Consider the following 13,279-nt stretch of genomic DNA (forward strand, 5'->3'; position numbering starts at 1 on the left):
GCCTAAGCATCCTGGATGTTGGGCACACGTGGCAAGGTGCTAACAGGGTTTTTTTCCTGCTGCTCCCTCTGTGGCTGATCTGTTGGGCATTCAAATCCAAAGAATCTGCCAAGAGATGACAGAGTGTGTTAAACCCATGGCTGGCCCCGAGTGGAAGAGGGAAATCCACGTGGTTTTATCAGCTCACTCCTCTCGGTGCTGCACAAGTCATGCTCTGACCCAGGCATTACTGGGAGGGTGATAAAGGAGGAAAAAACTACTTGGAAATATTGCAGAAAAACACAAAAAGCATTTCATAATATTAAGGAACCTAAGAATTCAGGTTTACTTATTTAGCTATTAACTTCTCTGTGTGTCAAATGTAGGGTGTGGTTGAGCAAGACCACTGGAGCCATGCACTCAGCTGATGGAGGACTGCAACAGAGCAACCAAGCACTGCACTTGGCATAGGAAAATTTCATTTATGTGTTCATTTAATGCAGTCCTCAGAGACTAAAAAACAAAATAATAAAAAAACCAAACACCAAAACCAAACCCCCAAAAAAAAAAGCCAAAAAAACCCCAACAAACCAAAACCACTTAGCTGATAAATCTCTTAACTCGCAACTATCTGTAGGTGAAACGCAGCACCCAGGTCAGACTTTCTCAGTGCTTCAGCCCTGCCAGGAGCACTCCCACAGTGTTTTCAGCTGGCTCCTTACCTGTTATGAAGCTGATGGTGGAGCTGTCACAGCAGCTCAGCTCTGGGTCCCCCCAGGTCACCATGGTGACCCTGAAATTGTAATACCAAGCAGGCAGCAGGTTGGCTATTCTCTGCAAAGGGACAAAACACAAAGAGCAGCTCAGGAGGGAACGCATCAGCACGAGGCAGGACTTCTCAAACACAACAGTATTCATAAACCTGGTGCCCACACTCGTTTTTCTGAGCTCCCATTTCCTCCCTTCAGCGGAAATCTCTGAAATTTGGCCTTTCTATTTACTAAAGAATGTGTGCAAGGGGAGCAAACACAGCTGTGGTGGCTCTGCTGCTCATCCACATCCACCTGGGGGCAGGCTCTGTCCACCACGGGGACCTCAAAGGATTTCCAGGGCGGTAAAAACCATTCACAAAGAGCAATCTTCCATCACAATTCCAGTGTGATGAAGGCAAAATATTTAATTGGAAAATGTAGGTGTTTCTAGTTTGATTAAGTGGGGCCTGAGGATAAATTAGAGGTGATGTTTTTGTCTCAGATATTGTCACTTTAAAAGGGGCAATTTTTTCCAATTTTCCAAGTGTATTTCACTTTCAAGTATCATTTATTATAAATGGAATGGGAATGAAACATAAATGACTTATGAGACATAAATTATATATGTAAATATAAATGGGATATAAATGAAGTATAAAAAGCAATATGGTTTAGATTATAGTACTGCGTGTAATATTTAAGTTAAAATTCTAATTCTTCCACTGACAGCACAGAACAGTTAAGATATTGATGCTTAAATGAAAAGCCTCTTGATATTTTAAGAATTCAAAATAAAAGCAAACTGAAAATAATGAACAACTTTATCAATGTAGAAATTGCTATTTTTACAAGGCAATGCAAACATAGGTGGTGTGATCTGTTCTTTTCATGATTCCTGGAAGAAGCTGTATCCACATTGATTCCACAACCTTGGAGATGCTTGGACTTCTTGTGACACGCCCCTGGTGTCGCACTGAAAATACCAACATCACCTTGACAATTTTCAAGTAAGTTGCAGAGCACAAATTGAATGAAGCAGCTGAACAGAGTGAAAACACAAATCCACTTCCAAAGGTTCTTATCAAATGTTAACGCTCCAGGAAATAATAGTTGATTTTTTCATGCTGTTGGAGACATTGATTTTTGATTCTTCTCATGGCTGCTTCAGAATACACCACTCAGAGGTGTCAGCAGATCGTGGGATCGGTGGAACACCACCAGAGCACCCAAACAAAAGTTCATGCCACATGGGAAGAAGAGGGAAACATTCTTTTCCTGATTCAGGATTAGTCTTTAAAATTACCCTTGAAGAAGCGCTCACTTTAGCTGTGATGCAGCACTGTTGCATTTCAGACTGAAATACAGACAAAGGAATTCCAGCTTGGCTTCCCTGAGCAGGATTTGCAACAGTGAGGGACAACATCATCTCCTTTTCTAATGAACCACATTAACTCTGCACGATAGCTTTATTTCTTGGATGACTTAGATCACTCAGCTATTAATCTATATGTGCTGAGTCATGATTACAAGATAGTAATTACCAGTTTGGTAAGTTATTTTTTTGTTTGTTTGTTTTTAATTTCCCTGGAGATTTATGTGCTAGATTTATGGTCACGTACCCAATTACACTAAAGCTGCTGGAGCCAAAATGACTCCACAAATGGTATTATGCAAATCAATTACACTAAATCACCGTGGCTCTCACCAGCAGCAGAAGTTATTGCTATCTTTTTTTTGCATACTCATAACTTTCTGAACAAGTAATTTCAGCCGGAATTGCCTTCTGTCTCGCACTACAGCGAAGTCTGAATAAAATCTTTTCACCTTCTCCAGGAAATAATGGAAAAGAGGAGGAAAATTTCACTTTATACCTGCAAAGACACCTGTGAACACCTGTGTGAGCGTGTTCTTATAGAGACCAGCGTTCACCTAAGTTGAAACCCTGGCCTAAGATTTTACAGCTTCAGAAACATGGAGGGGGGTTTTTTGTTTTTTTTCACAAAAAAACACAGCTAAGCCTTCCACATGGCACGCTGCAAGACCAGCCTGCAAGCCCCAAATCCATACTATCAATATTAATTATGTAGATAAGCCTTTGGACTACACCCCCCGAGGAGATGATGGAACTCTGAAAGCCTTGACTGACAAACTGACCCACAAACTGAAGCTGCCTCTGGACTTGCTGAACAACAACGGCAGCAAAAAAAGGAGGCTTAATCTCCTGTCTCATTGCTCTGCTTAAAATTTAGCATGGTTCAGCTGGCGGTGCCTTACTTTAGACCAGAAAATGCCTCCAGCATCCTTGGCCATTTTCTCTGGGGGAAAAAAAAAAAAATAAAATCCAGGCTTAAAGGCATATATACATATTCATGAGGAAAAGGCTGGGAAAGGGAGTGTCACGAGGTGCCAGGGCCTCACAGGAATGGGACAGCAAGGCAGGAATGGTCACTTTACCACAGAGGCAGTCAAGGAGACGGTTGCTGCTATTTCGTAGTAGGTTGTCCACTCCGAGGTCATCGTTGATGGGTTGAAGTAGAACATTTCTACCACGTATTTCCTGAACACCCCGAGGAAAGGTCTGTTCCAGCTCAGAACCACAGCAGTAGGTCCCAAAGGGTAAAGTGTCAGATCCTTTATTCCAGTGGGCACTATAATCCAGAAATTATGGTTAGTAACATGCATGTGCTATCGGCTGCACTTTATTTAAAATGGTACCTTTCCTCAATCAAGTTCTACCTGTTTCTGGCTTTTTTTTCACGACTTTAATCCCCAAGAAATTCCTGGTCACAAGCAGTTAGATACCATTTCTTAAGCATTTGTTCTCCAGTTTAAAACTGCTTTTTCAGAGGAGGCTGCAGACCACTTGGTGTTGGCTGCTTAGCTCGAGATAAAGCACATGGCTTGCTTTCTTATAAATGGAGGGCTCTACTTTGAAAGTCAGGATGCTCAAGAACAAAAGCATCAAAAGCCAGAGCATCTGAGAAGGGAAAGTTTTCATCTCTAGCCCTCCTTCCCTGGGGAACCCAAAGGTTCTGCCATGTATTGCTATTCTTGCCTCACGGATGGTGACACTGAGAAAGAGTCAAATGATTTGAAGAATGTCACGTAAGGGTCAACTTCTGCAACCTGTATGGTCTGGAAAGCAATTATTCTCCATGACTTCACCAGGGCTACTTAAATAAGGACCCAGAGCTGACATTTGCCAGGGCTGCAGAGCCCCAGCTATTGCACACCGGGTCAGAACCCAGAGCAGCACCCAGATTACTTCAGCACGTGTTAGCGCATGATTGCCTTTGTAAATCATTTACCACGTCTTTGCTTTGCTTTCTCTAAACTGCTAACACTCACCCTGTGAAAATGAACCTTAGGATAGACGTGGGGAGAATGGAATCCTTTTTGAAGTGCATTTTATTTTATTTGAGTTTCTTTCATTGTTAGCCACCACTGGTAAGTTCACAGAAGAATCTGTTTTTCAGTTCTATTATTTAAGTATCATGTTCAATAAGCTGGTATGAAATGAAAACTCATACAACTGTTGTTTTACTGCATGAAAACAGCCCCTGTATAATAAGAAAGTTATGAGATGTTCTATTTAGAAACTGATAGCCATTTTCAATTTTGTAAGAAACTTCTATGGTTGTAAGGCCATGCAAAAGTAGAGAAAATGAAGGGACTTATTTACTTGGGGTATAAATGATTTTACTTTCACAAATAAAAATACAATTTTTCAGATTTTTGAATTACAGTGAGAAAGAAAATAAAAAGTGTTTGTACAAACTGTCCAGTGATGGAAATTTTAACATTAAAGTATATATAAATATTTACTTACTAATTTTTCCTTTCCTGAAATATAACATACTTTACAAATTTTTATTCAGACCAAATTTGTGAAAATATATAAGAAGATTGATGAGAATGATAAGGCTCTCACCATAATCACTAGGCTACATATTGGCTTTTATTTAAGGATTAAATTCTTAACAGGAAAACATTTTTTTCTGTTTAACTTTCTTCCCTACATCAGAGAGAGGAAGCAGCATTAAAAATACTGAAGATCTCTGACCTTCAGCCACCTGCTGTCCCACTGAGCAGACTTTTTGTCAAAAGGAGAAGCTGGGTGACACAGGTTGGATATTTATCAGCGAATGTAACTCTGTACACCGAATCTCTTTTCCCTCTCTCTCCTTAATACATTTTGTTTAAGTGGTAATCTTAACAAAGTAAATTACACTAGAAGAAACTAAAAGTTACTGAATTCTGTCCTAAATGACCCTTTAGGGAAGCTTGGTAGAATCCTAGTTCTTGAAAATGTTAGTGTCAGTCTCAGGGAGTTCTTCTCATTTTCAAATCCCAAAGCAGAGAACATTGAGACCCACTCAAACTCAAGAAAATCAAGGCATGGTCTACAGGACTTAATGGACGTACTACACACGTTTTAAAAAGGAAAAAAAAAACCCTTAAAACAAATAAATGCATTCCAATCAGCAGGTTCAGGGGTTACCAATGGAAAATGTGACGGGATCAGAAGGAGGTCCAACCAATGGTCCTTTGCGTAGGTAAACCACAACTTGGTACTGGGCACCAGGAACAAGATTTTCAATGAGGCTGCTGCTTGAGTTCACCTAGGAGGAGAAGAACTCGTCAGATATGAAACATTTCCTTGATTAATGAAAGAATTTACTTGAGTGACTCCAGTTGCAAAAGGCACGGATCCAAACACATTGGCATCGACAGCAAGAACTCCACTCATTAAGCCACATGAGGCTGTAATCTTCTTTTCTTTGTGTGAAACTGAAATTCTCAGTTTCCAGAATTCCAACAAAGCCCCACGAGGCAAGACTCTGGAATTGGTCAGGACTGACTCCACAAATGGCCTGGCTCAGAGGATTGCATTTGCCTGGCTGCATACGGTCAGCCACCTCGCTGCAGAGCCACTCTCTCTTACTGTCAAAGCTTATTAAAATATTCAGGCTACACTATTCATTTCCAGGTGGTGCCATGCAGGCTGGAGTATCTCACCCATGTGTTTTCAGCTAGAGCCTGAAGCTTTCCATCCATTGATGCAGCTCCGTGAGCTGAAGGCAGCGTTTTGGGGGAGCGTCTTCTGGCTGCATGCACTGAGTGACTCCACAGTGAGATCAGGGAGGAAATATTCCCTGTCACCTCCCCTCACAGCACTACAAACTGTAACTAAGGGGCACTGTGATTTTCCTTTTCAGTTTGAAATCATCACTGTTAGAATTTCTGCTGTGCCACACCAGGTTTCAGTCAAAGCTGGAGGCAGAGCTCCTCTCTGAGGGATTCAATCTGATACAACACTAAGAGGCCCATCTCCTGAAGACTCCACCAACAGCAAATGCACAGAGCAGCTTTGAGGAAAAGCCTTCACACATCCTTTCTAGAGCTGCAAGCTGGTATTTCCTACCAATATTTTCTTCACAGCCTTCCCAAAGTCTGTATCACAGCCACCTCTGCGCTGGCGGTTCATTGAAATGCACATGAATGTATCAGTGCCAAGTACAGATTTAGTGAGGAGCAGAATTTGTCTTCACCAGCTGCTCTGGAAAGCTAAATCACTTTTAAATCATGCACCACGTTAGAAATGGATAGAACTCTGCTCTGAATTTTGCTCTTTTCGGCTCATCATGGAGAAGCCAAACCAGCAGCTATTAACTAGTAAGTTGGTAAAATTTGGTACAAATATAGGTAATGACAGAAAGAAACAACCATATTTAGACCTCTTGACCGACTTGCAGTAAATACATATTTACTTTTGCAGATACCTTGTTTATTCACAGATTAACTTCAGGTACTTGTTTTTGAGTTTGTAGATGAATCCTGGAGTATTTACAGAAATCATAAATGCCTATGTTTGTGATCTGTGTTTATAATCACCAACTGTACTTTGCTTCCCATTTAAATAACTGCACTCCTAGGAAATACAAGTAACAATAAGATAACAAGCTGATTCTGAAAACCAGTTCTAAAATTACCACAAGATACTCCCAAACGTTTAAGTTCACAGCCATTCTTGAACTACAGCTCGAGGTTTCTACAGAGATTAATTTTAAAAGGCATTTTAAGGGTGGCAAATTCTCGGTACTAATTAACTTGCAGGGCTGATCACGAAGTTGAATGAGATGATTTACAGGGAGCTCCAGCAGTTCCCTGGGTGGGCTGAGGGTGCAGCAGGGCAGCACTGCAGTCCTTTGCAGACTCCTCCATCACACACATTTAGGGAGCCAGACAGGAGTCATGGCCCTGCTCAGAAAAAGGCTGCATCAGCATCTCGCTGAGGTTACTGAGATGTGGGCTGAAATCTTTCTAATTGAAACCACGTGCCACTGAGCCATCCTAGGCACTGAGTCTAATGTGGGGTTGAACTCACTAAGGGTTTCAAGCAACAGAAAACTGTCCAGTTTTGGGGTTCAGGACTCTTGAAGATTATAAACACATCCCATAAACCAAAGGACTTGTTCTTTCAAATCACAGGTGGTCTGAATTGCCATCTGTTTCCCAGTGCTGACACCTTTCTCTATGAATGAAAAGAAAAGCTGGCTTCTGATTATCTCAAAACTTCCAGAAAATTTCCAGCCAGGTTCTGTATTCAAATGTGGGATAGCTAAGAAATAACTGATGCTCCTTTGGTGATAACGGTATGTGTGAGCACTTTGCCAATTACAAACGCATTGCAGCACGTGCCTGAGTGAAGCCACAGCAAATCCATCGGAAATTCAACAATCCCAGTTTAACAATCCCATTCTCATCCCTGACTGCTGTGCTCTGTCGCTAGAGGACACGCAAAGAATGATACTCACGCAGTTAATCGTCAGGGCAAAAAGAAGGGAAGTTTGTTTTCATCCTCGATTTACACAGTTTTCAGACAATGACCAGGGATTGGAAAATGAGGTTATCACCTCTCCAATCCCACTGGTCAAACTAGAAGTCCATCAGTTGTCTCCTCCTCAGAGAGGAATGTGAAAACAATCACTTTACTTACAGTCCGTGAGAAACGCCACTACAAAAATGCAAACAATCAGAAGGCTAAAAACCTCAAGGCAAGAGTGCTCTCCCCTCCACTCCGCACCAGCCACATCCCTCCCTCGGGGCTGCAGAAGGGAGCAGCTGTCCCTGTCCTCTGCAGCCTGAGCGAGCCCTGGGCTGCACGCGTTCCAAGCAGCAGCACGGAATTTTACCGGGCTGGAAAACGCCCCAGCCTCTGCTCCTTACCTCGGTGCAGTAGTGCTTCTCGAGCCTTTGGCTCTCCTTTTGCTTCTGGCAGGTGAGGGAGAGCACAGACACGATGGTGCCGTTGCCGCTGCTGTCGTGTGACGCCGTCCAGGACGTCAGGGCAGTCGTGGAGCTCAGCACCGTCACCGTCACGTGCTGGGGCTTCTCCGTGAGCTCCTCTATCCACTCACCTGTGGGGCCTGGGGCATGGCCCAAAAGCACAGGTGAGCAAGCCACTCCATCCATTTGTAACAAATACATGTTATAAAGTTGGCTTTTTGCAAATTTTAAGGTGAATGCTATGCGTATAACGTTAAAACAACTTTGCTTTTATTTCTGCTACTAACAAAATCTTAGGCACGATGGTAGAGGTATCGGATATAATTATGAGTCAACTATCTCGGTCGGGATAACATCCAGTGAACATGTGATGAAGACCTTGCTATTGATATTCCAACTATCAGCATCTGCCATCTGAAGAAAGTATGGAACAAGGCCCAAACTGAAGGTGACAATAAAACAACAACCAAGAAACACGGAGTGGACGTGCTAAACAGTTCCTAGAAAAATATGAATATGCATAATAAATCTATAAATCCGCAACAGGATAATGTAATAGGAGAGGTATTTAAAGGGAACATCTGAGGCCCTGGTTTTTAACCCTTTGCTTTATTTCTGGCTCCCGTTGTCTTTTTATTCAACTTTTTTTAAATTTTACCAGGAAAGCGAATCTCGTTTTTCACGCATTTGAGGCACACATGGTAAAACACCTTTCTTTCAGGGAATTATTGGTGGTGGACTGGCAGCTGCCCACCCCCAGGGGTGGCAGCCCCTGGGAAGCAGCCTGAGCCAGGGGCTGTTTCACCTGCAGCACAGCCCACGACAAGAGGCACGTGACTGTCTGAAAATTCAGATTGCAGTATTCCCTGTTTGCTCACCAGAAACCACCCAGCAGGATCAGATTTGTTCCAAGGGAACGCTTAAAAAGCACTGGCGGCCAATAATGTACAGATCATTGACCAATATTAAGGGATAAGCACACAGGATTTTTTTGCCTCTCCACATGCCAGCACACCCTGCAAGCGCACCACAGCCTCAAAGTATGAAAATCAAGTTCACAGAGGTCACCGCAGTGAAGAACTTCATTCTTCATCAGACTTTTTGGAGCACTTGGTTGAGAACACAGCTTTAAAATATAGATAAAAAAACGGTTTGGAAAATAACTTCGGCTAGACTTGGTCAAAATTTCCTGTATTTCATGAAAATAGCCCGTTTTTCTTGTCACTTTTAAGCGATATTTGTTACCACTCTCTCCTTGACATTCTTCCTCCGTACATCTCTAATGGTAATTTACAATATTTGATAAAACAGAACAAATGCCAGAGCAAGAATGTGGTTTAAGATCAGCCTGTAAGACTTGACTGCTACCTGGATGTAACAAAAATACATAACACAAGCCAGTAATTTGACAGGATGATTCACCAACCAAGCATTACTAGGGAAAAATAAGACTGACACTGTGAGCAAAATTTATTCACAGCCACAGACCCACACCCAGGCAGGTGAAAAAAGAGGAATTTGATCATTAGATTATTCTCTGGAGACAGAGGATGTTACATGCAGCTCTCACTACTCAGAAACTGTTTCAGGTTGGCATTAAGGGAGCAGAAATACCTCATGTCATGATGCAGAGTTGTAGTCCCCACACAAAAAGCCTGCTTGATCAGACCCAGAAAGAGGAATGGAAAAGCAATTCCAACCTATGAGTATTTGCTCATATCTCCAATTTGGCATTCTACCAGAAGTACATATTAAATCGATCTAAAATACTGAGGACCTTGCATCTGACAGAATAAATAAGACAGCTGCCAAGAGCTCTCATTTTGTTGTAAAAGGCTGCAAAACTAAGTGACAAAACCCAAAAAACCCAAAGATTCTTATGCGTTACATGTAAAATTAAAATATCATTCCCTTCCTGCGACACCTTAATACTTTATCCACAATGAGATTAAGGTTGATCCTTAATCTGGCCATCCACACCCCTATACTTTGGATTAATATGTCCCCATTTCTCTCAGGTCCACAGTTAGCATATTTCATGGAGGACACTGCATTAAATACTCATTAAATATTGCTTAATGAAAATAAAATATGTCACACTTTGCAAAATGGAACAACATTTGTTAGTGAGAGCAATGCTACACATATCTTTATCTACTTTAATGCCTTTCATATAATGAAGCTGTCTATTTCTAAAGAAAAACAGAAGATAGTGAAATTGCAACAGCAGAGACCTTCTCTCTCATGTGCTGCTTTCTGGATGTTCTCCAATTATTGCTTCTTTCAACTACAAAGTTATTAAAAATGGGAGCAAGAGTGGAATTGCTACATGCAGTCCAGCATTATGATGAATTCAAGTCTACATACTGAATATTCGTAAATGTTATGAGCTACTAAAGCCACAATTTTTATTCCTAATGTACTGAAGTACTTGAGAACATTTCCTTTCAATATGACTTTTTTTTTTTTTTTTTTTTTTTTTTTTTTTTTTTTGCCAGCTTTGACTACTACTAATGTTGCAGCATTCATGGTTTGGGATGGCATTATCTTTCCACATGCAATATTGTGCAGTGCTGCAAGTATTCCCCTGTCTCATTCTATGGGTGTTCTGTAGGGTACAGCTATCTCCTTTTAGAAAAAGGTGCAAAGGTGACCACAGCCATTAGAAGGATAATGATCTGAATTCACCAACACCTGTCTCACTCGCTGATCTAATTGTCAATCATGGTATGAGTTTACACAATAGTGTATTATTACTATTATTACTTTGTCTTTTACTAAATCTCCAGTCAAGAAACTCTGGGATTCTACGGGGAAATAATAAATTACTTTTTCTCCTTCGAATTTAGCAGGCTGGATCACTTCATCTACTGTAATTTGCTCTGTGTTCTCTCAGAGACCATGCAGTTTCAGAGTCGAGTGTTTAATTGTGCAATTCCCACACTCTCAGCCTGCGCTGCCCTTCATCCCTAACACAGTCCACACTCCAGGAGTAAGGAAGTTAAATATTTCCAAGGCTCTCTATAACTACCAAATTAATTCCGGGAATTAAATCCTCACTGTGAGAGATGCAAAAGGAAAACTCATTTCACTTCTGAACACTGACAGTGACTCCACCCCATCATTTGCTTTCCATTCTTAAGACTGCCAAGGACGGCACAACGAAGGCCCACCCAGGCAGGCTGCAATATATTTACATTTTTGCACTGTATTCCCCTCTCAGGCACAGGGAATTCCAGAAAGCCAGACCCTTGTGATCCATCAGCAGTTGCCAGAAATGCCACAGTGGTCAAACTCTGTACATTACAGCTCAGGGAGAAAAAGAAGAGTTTGATGAGATACTTACTGATGTAAAAGCTAAGTGTTTTTGCTGATTGACTTCCCCGAACTTGACAAGAGCCAGAGGAGCTAAATGTTGTTACAGACAACTTATATTTTCCTGGTTCTTTCAGTTCAGCAACAAATTTGTGAGTGTCCTCACTCACAGTCAAAAATTCTGTGGAGTTCTCTAAATCGGGGAGGGGAAAAAAGAGTGCGGATTAATTGAGGCTTGAAAGGTCTCAGCCACCAAGGAAATTATTTACATCAAAAATGCTGATCATGTTTCAGCTGTGGGATTAAAAGGTACCAAAAGGACTGCATTCAAACAGTGTGGCAATACGTACAACAGTATAAATCTCATTTAACAAAAGGGAAATGCAAACTGTGGTTTACTGCTCCTCCCTCACTTTTATGTTGCCCAGCCAGAAGCAGATGCTACTCCATGCAAAAACTCCTCAAGTAATACATGGGGTCTAACAAAGCCCTCTGAAGCACAGTACTGTAGTGTTTTATCTTCTTTTTGTTAGGGTTGGGATTAAATGTGCGAGATGGTATTTTTTTTGTTCGGACTTCAATGTTTATTAATTCTTATCTATATTACAGTTTTACAAACCATGAGTTCTTTAGCACTTTAACAAACTAAAAATGGAGTTGTAGACCTCTTTCTATGAGGTTTTTAAAGGATAAACTGTCTAATTAAGAAATTATACTTAAATTATTTTTACTTTTAGTTCAATAACTAACTACTTGTGGTCTGTAATGTGGACTTTTCAACTTAATTTTAAAATACTACTTGGACTTATGAAGAAGAAAGTGAGAAAGAAGGACTAGTTCCTGTTTTAATACTTCTATTTTGTTTTATATATATCTATATTACTATATTTTAAAACTTTAAACTCTTAGTTTTCCTCTGTGTGATATTACACACTTCTATTTAAAATATACACTCATAATTTCAGTTCTACCATTCAATTTTGGAAGCTTTCTCTACGGTCTCAGGTTAAATGTAGGTTTTTGGGGGGAGGTTAGTGTTTGTCAGCACAGAAAGTCTAAAATTCTCAGTGACCAGGTTTCCAACACAGTACTTGACAATTGATAATTTGTAGAGGAGGCGACCACCAATGGAACTCTAGAAAAGAAGGACGAGAGCGGCACGAGGCTCGGCTTTACCTTCCCGTTCAATATTGATGTGGAAACCATCGAACGCAGTGGGGGGCTTTGGGGGCAGCCAGGTCAGCACCATCTGCACAGGAAGGAAGGGAGGGGGCTCTGCCGTGGGCCTGCCAGACCCAGCCTTGGCATCACCGGCTCCAAAAGCACTGGAAACCGCGCTGACAAACTCCTCTTCCCCCTCGGATGACTCGGCCTCGTTGGACCACCAGGATGGCTGCGCGGTGGTTCCGTACGCGGTGCTGTTGGAGGGCTCATCCAGCCAGGCTGCAGACGAGTTCGCTGCTGGGATTCCAGTGGGGCTCTCAGAGGGGTGCCTGGCTTTCTCTTTCCTTATGATTTCTTGCGGTCCCATGAAGGATTCCTCGGCGAAATTCCCGCTGTGCTCCTCCCAGTTGTTCCTGTTGATTGGTATGATCTGGACAGAAATGTTTCGAGGTGGGTAAGGAACTAAAAGAGAAGCAAGGGATAGTCTTTTAATAGGTATGTTCTGTGCACCTTTAAGTGTTCTAAACCCCCAGACAAATACCATTCTTCCGGGGACTGTTTGAAATAACTTGTTCTTACTAAGATCCTTCCTTGTCTTACGTATTCTTATGGATATACCAGAAGTGATTGTAGTGGGATCAAGATGAGTATAAATTCACAGCATAATCACAATTAAAGAATGCCAGGAAGTAAAGTAGATGTGAAGTCACAGTAAATCAAACTTCAGTGCTATTACAACAGCAAGGCTACCCTAGTGTAAATTTGTAACGGTGAATCTA

At 41.5% G+C, this 13,279-nt stretch overlaps 1 protein-coding gene across 4 annotated transcripts in view; it reads right to left on the minus strand.

Annotated features, from left to right (window-relative positions):
* PTPRO (protein tyrosine phosphatase receptor type O) overlaps positions 1-13,279 on the minus strand; it is a 168,981-nt gene that overhangs the window by 37,874 nt on the left and 117,828 nt on the right. For 3 of the 4 annotated variants that reach the window (XM_040063317.2, XM_058420384.1, XM_040063318.2), the window contains 6 exons: positions 12,513-12,962; positions 11,368-11,529; positions 7,962-8,161; positions 5,233-5,353; positions 3,186-3,379; positions 702-813 (listed from right to left, as the gene is read on the minus strand). In XM_040063317.2, coding sequence (XP_039919251.1) covers positions 702-813; positions 3,186-3,379; positions 5,233-5,353; positions 7,962-8,161; positions 11,368-11,529; positions 12,513-12,962 — 1,239 coding nt within the window. Of the gene's footprint in view, positions 1-701; positions 814-2,034; positions 2,057-3,185; positions 3,380-5,232; positions 5,354-7,961; positions 8,162-11,367; positions 11,530-12,512; positions 12,963-13,279 lie in introns of those variants that run through there. The other variant, XM_040063319.2, reaches the window with a different exon arrangement.

This window comes from Hirundo rustica, chromosome 4, assembly GCF_015227805.2.
Source record: "Hirundo rustica isolate bHirRus1 chromosome 4, bHirRus1.pri.v3, whole genome shotgun sequence".
Classification (NCBI taxonomy): Eukaryota; Metazoa; Chordata; class Aves; order Passeriformes; family Hirundinidae; genus Hirundo; species Hirundo rustica.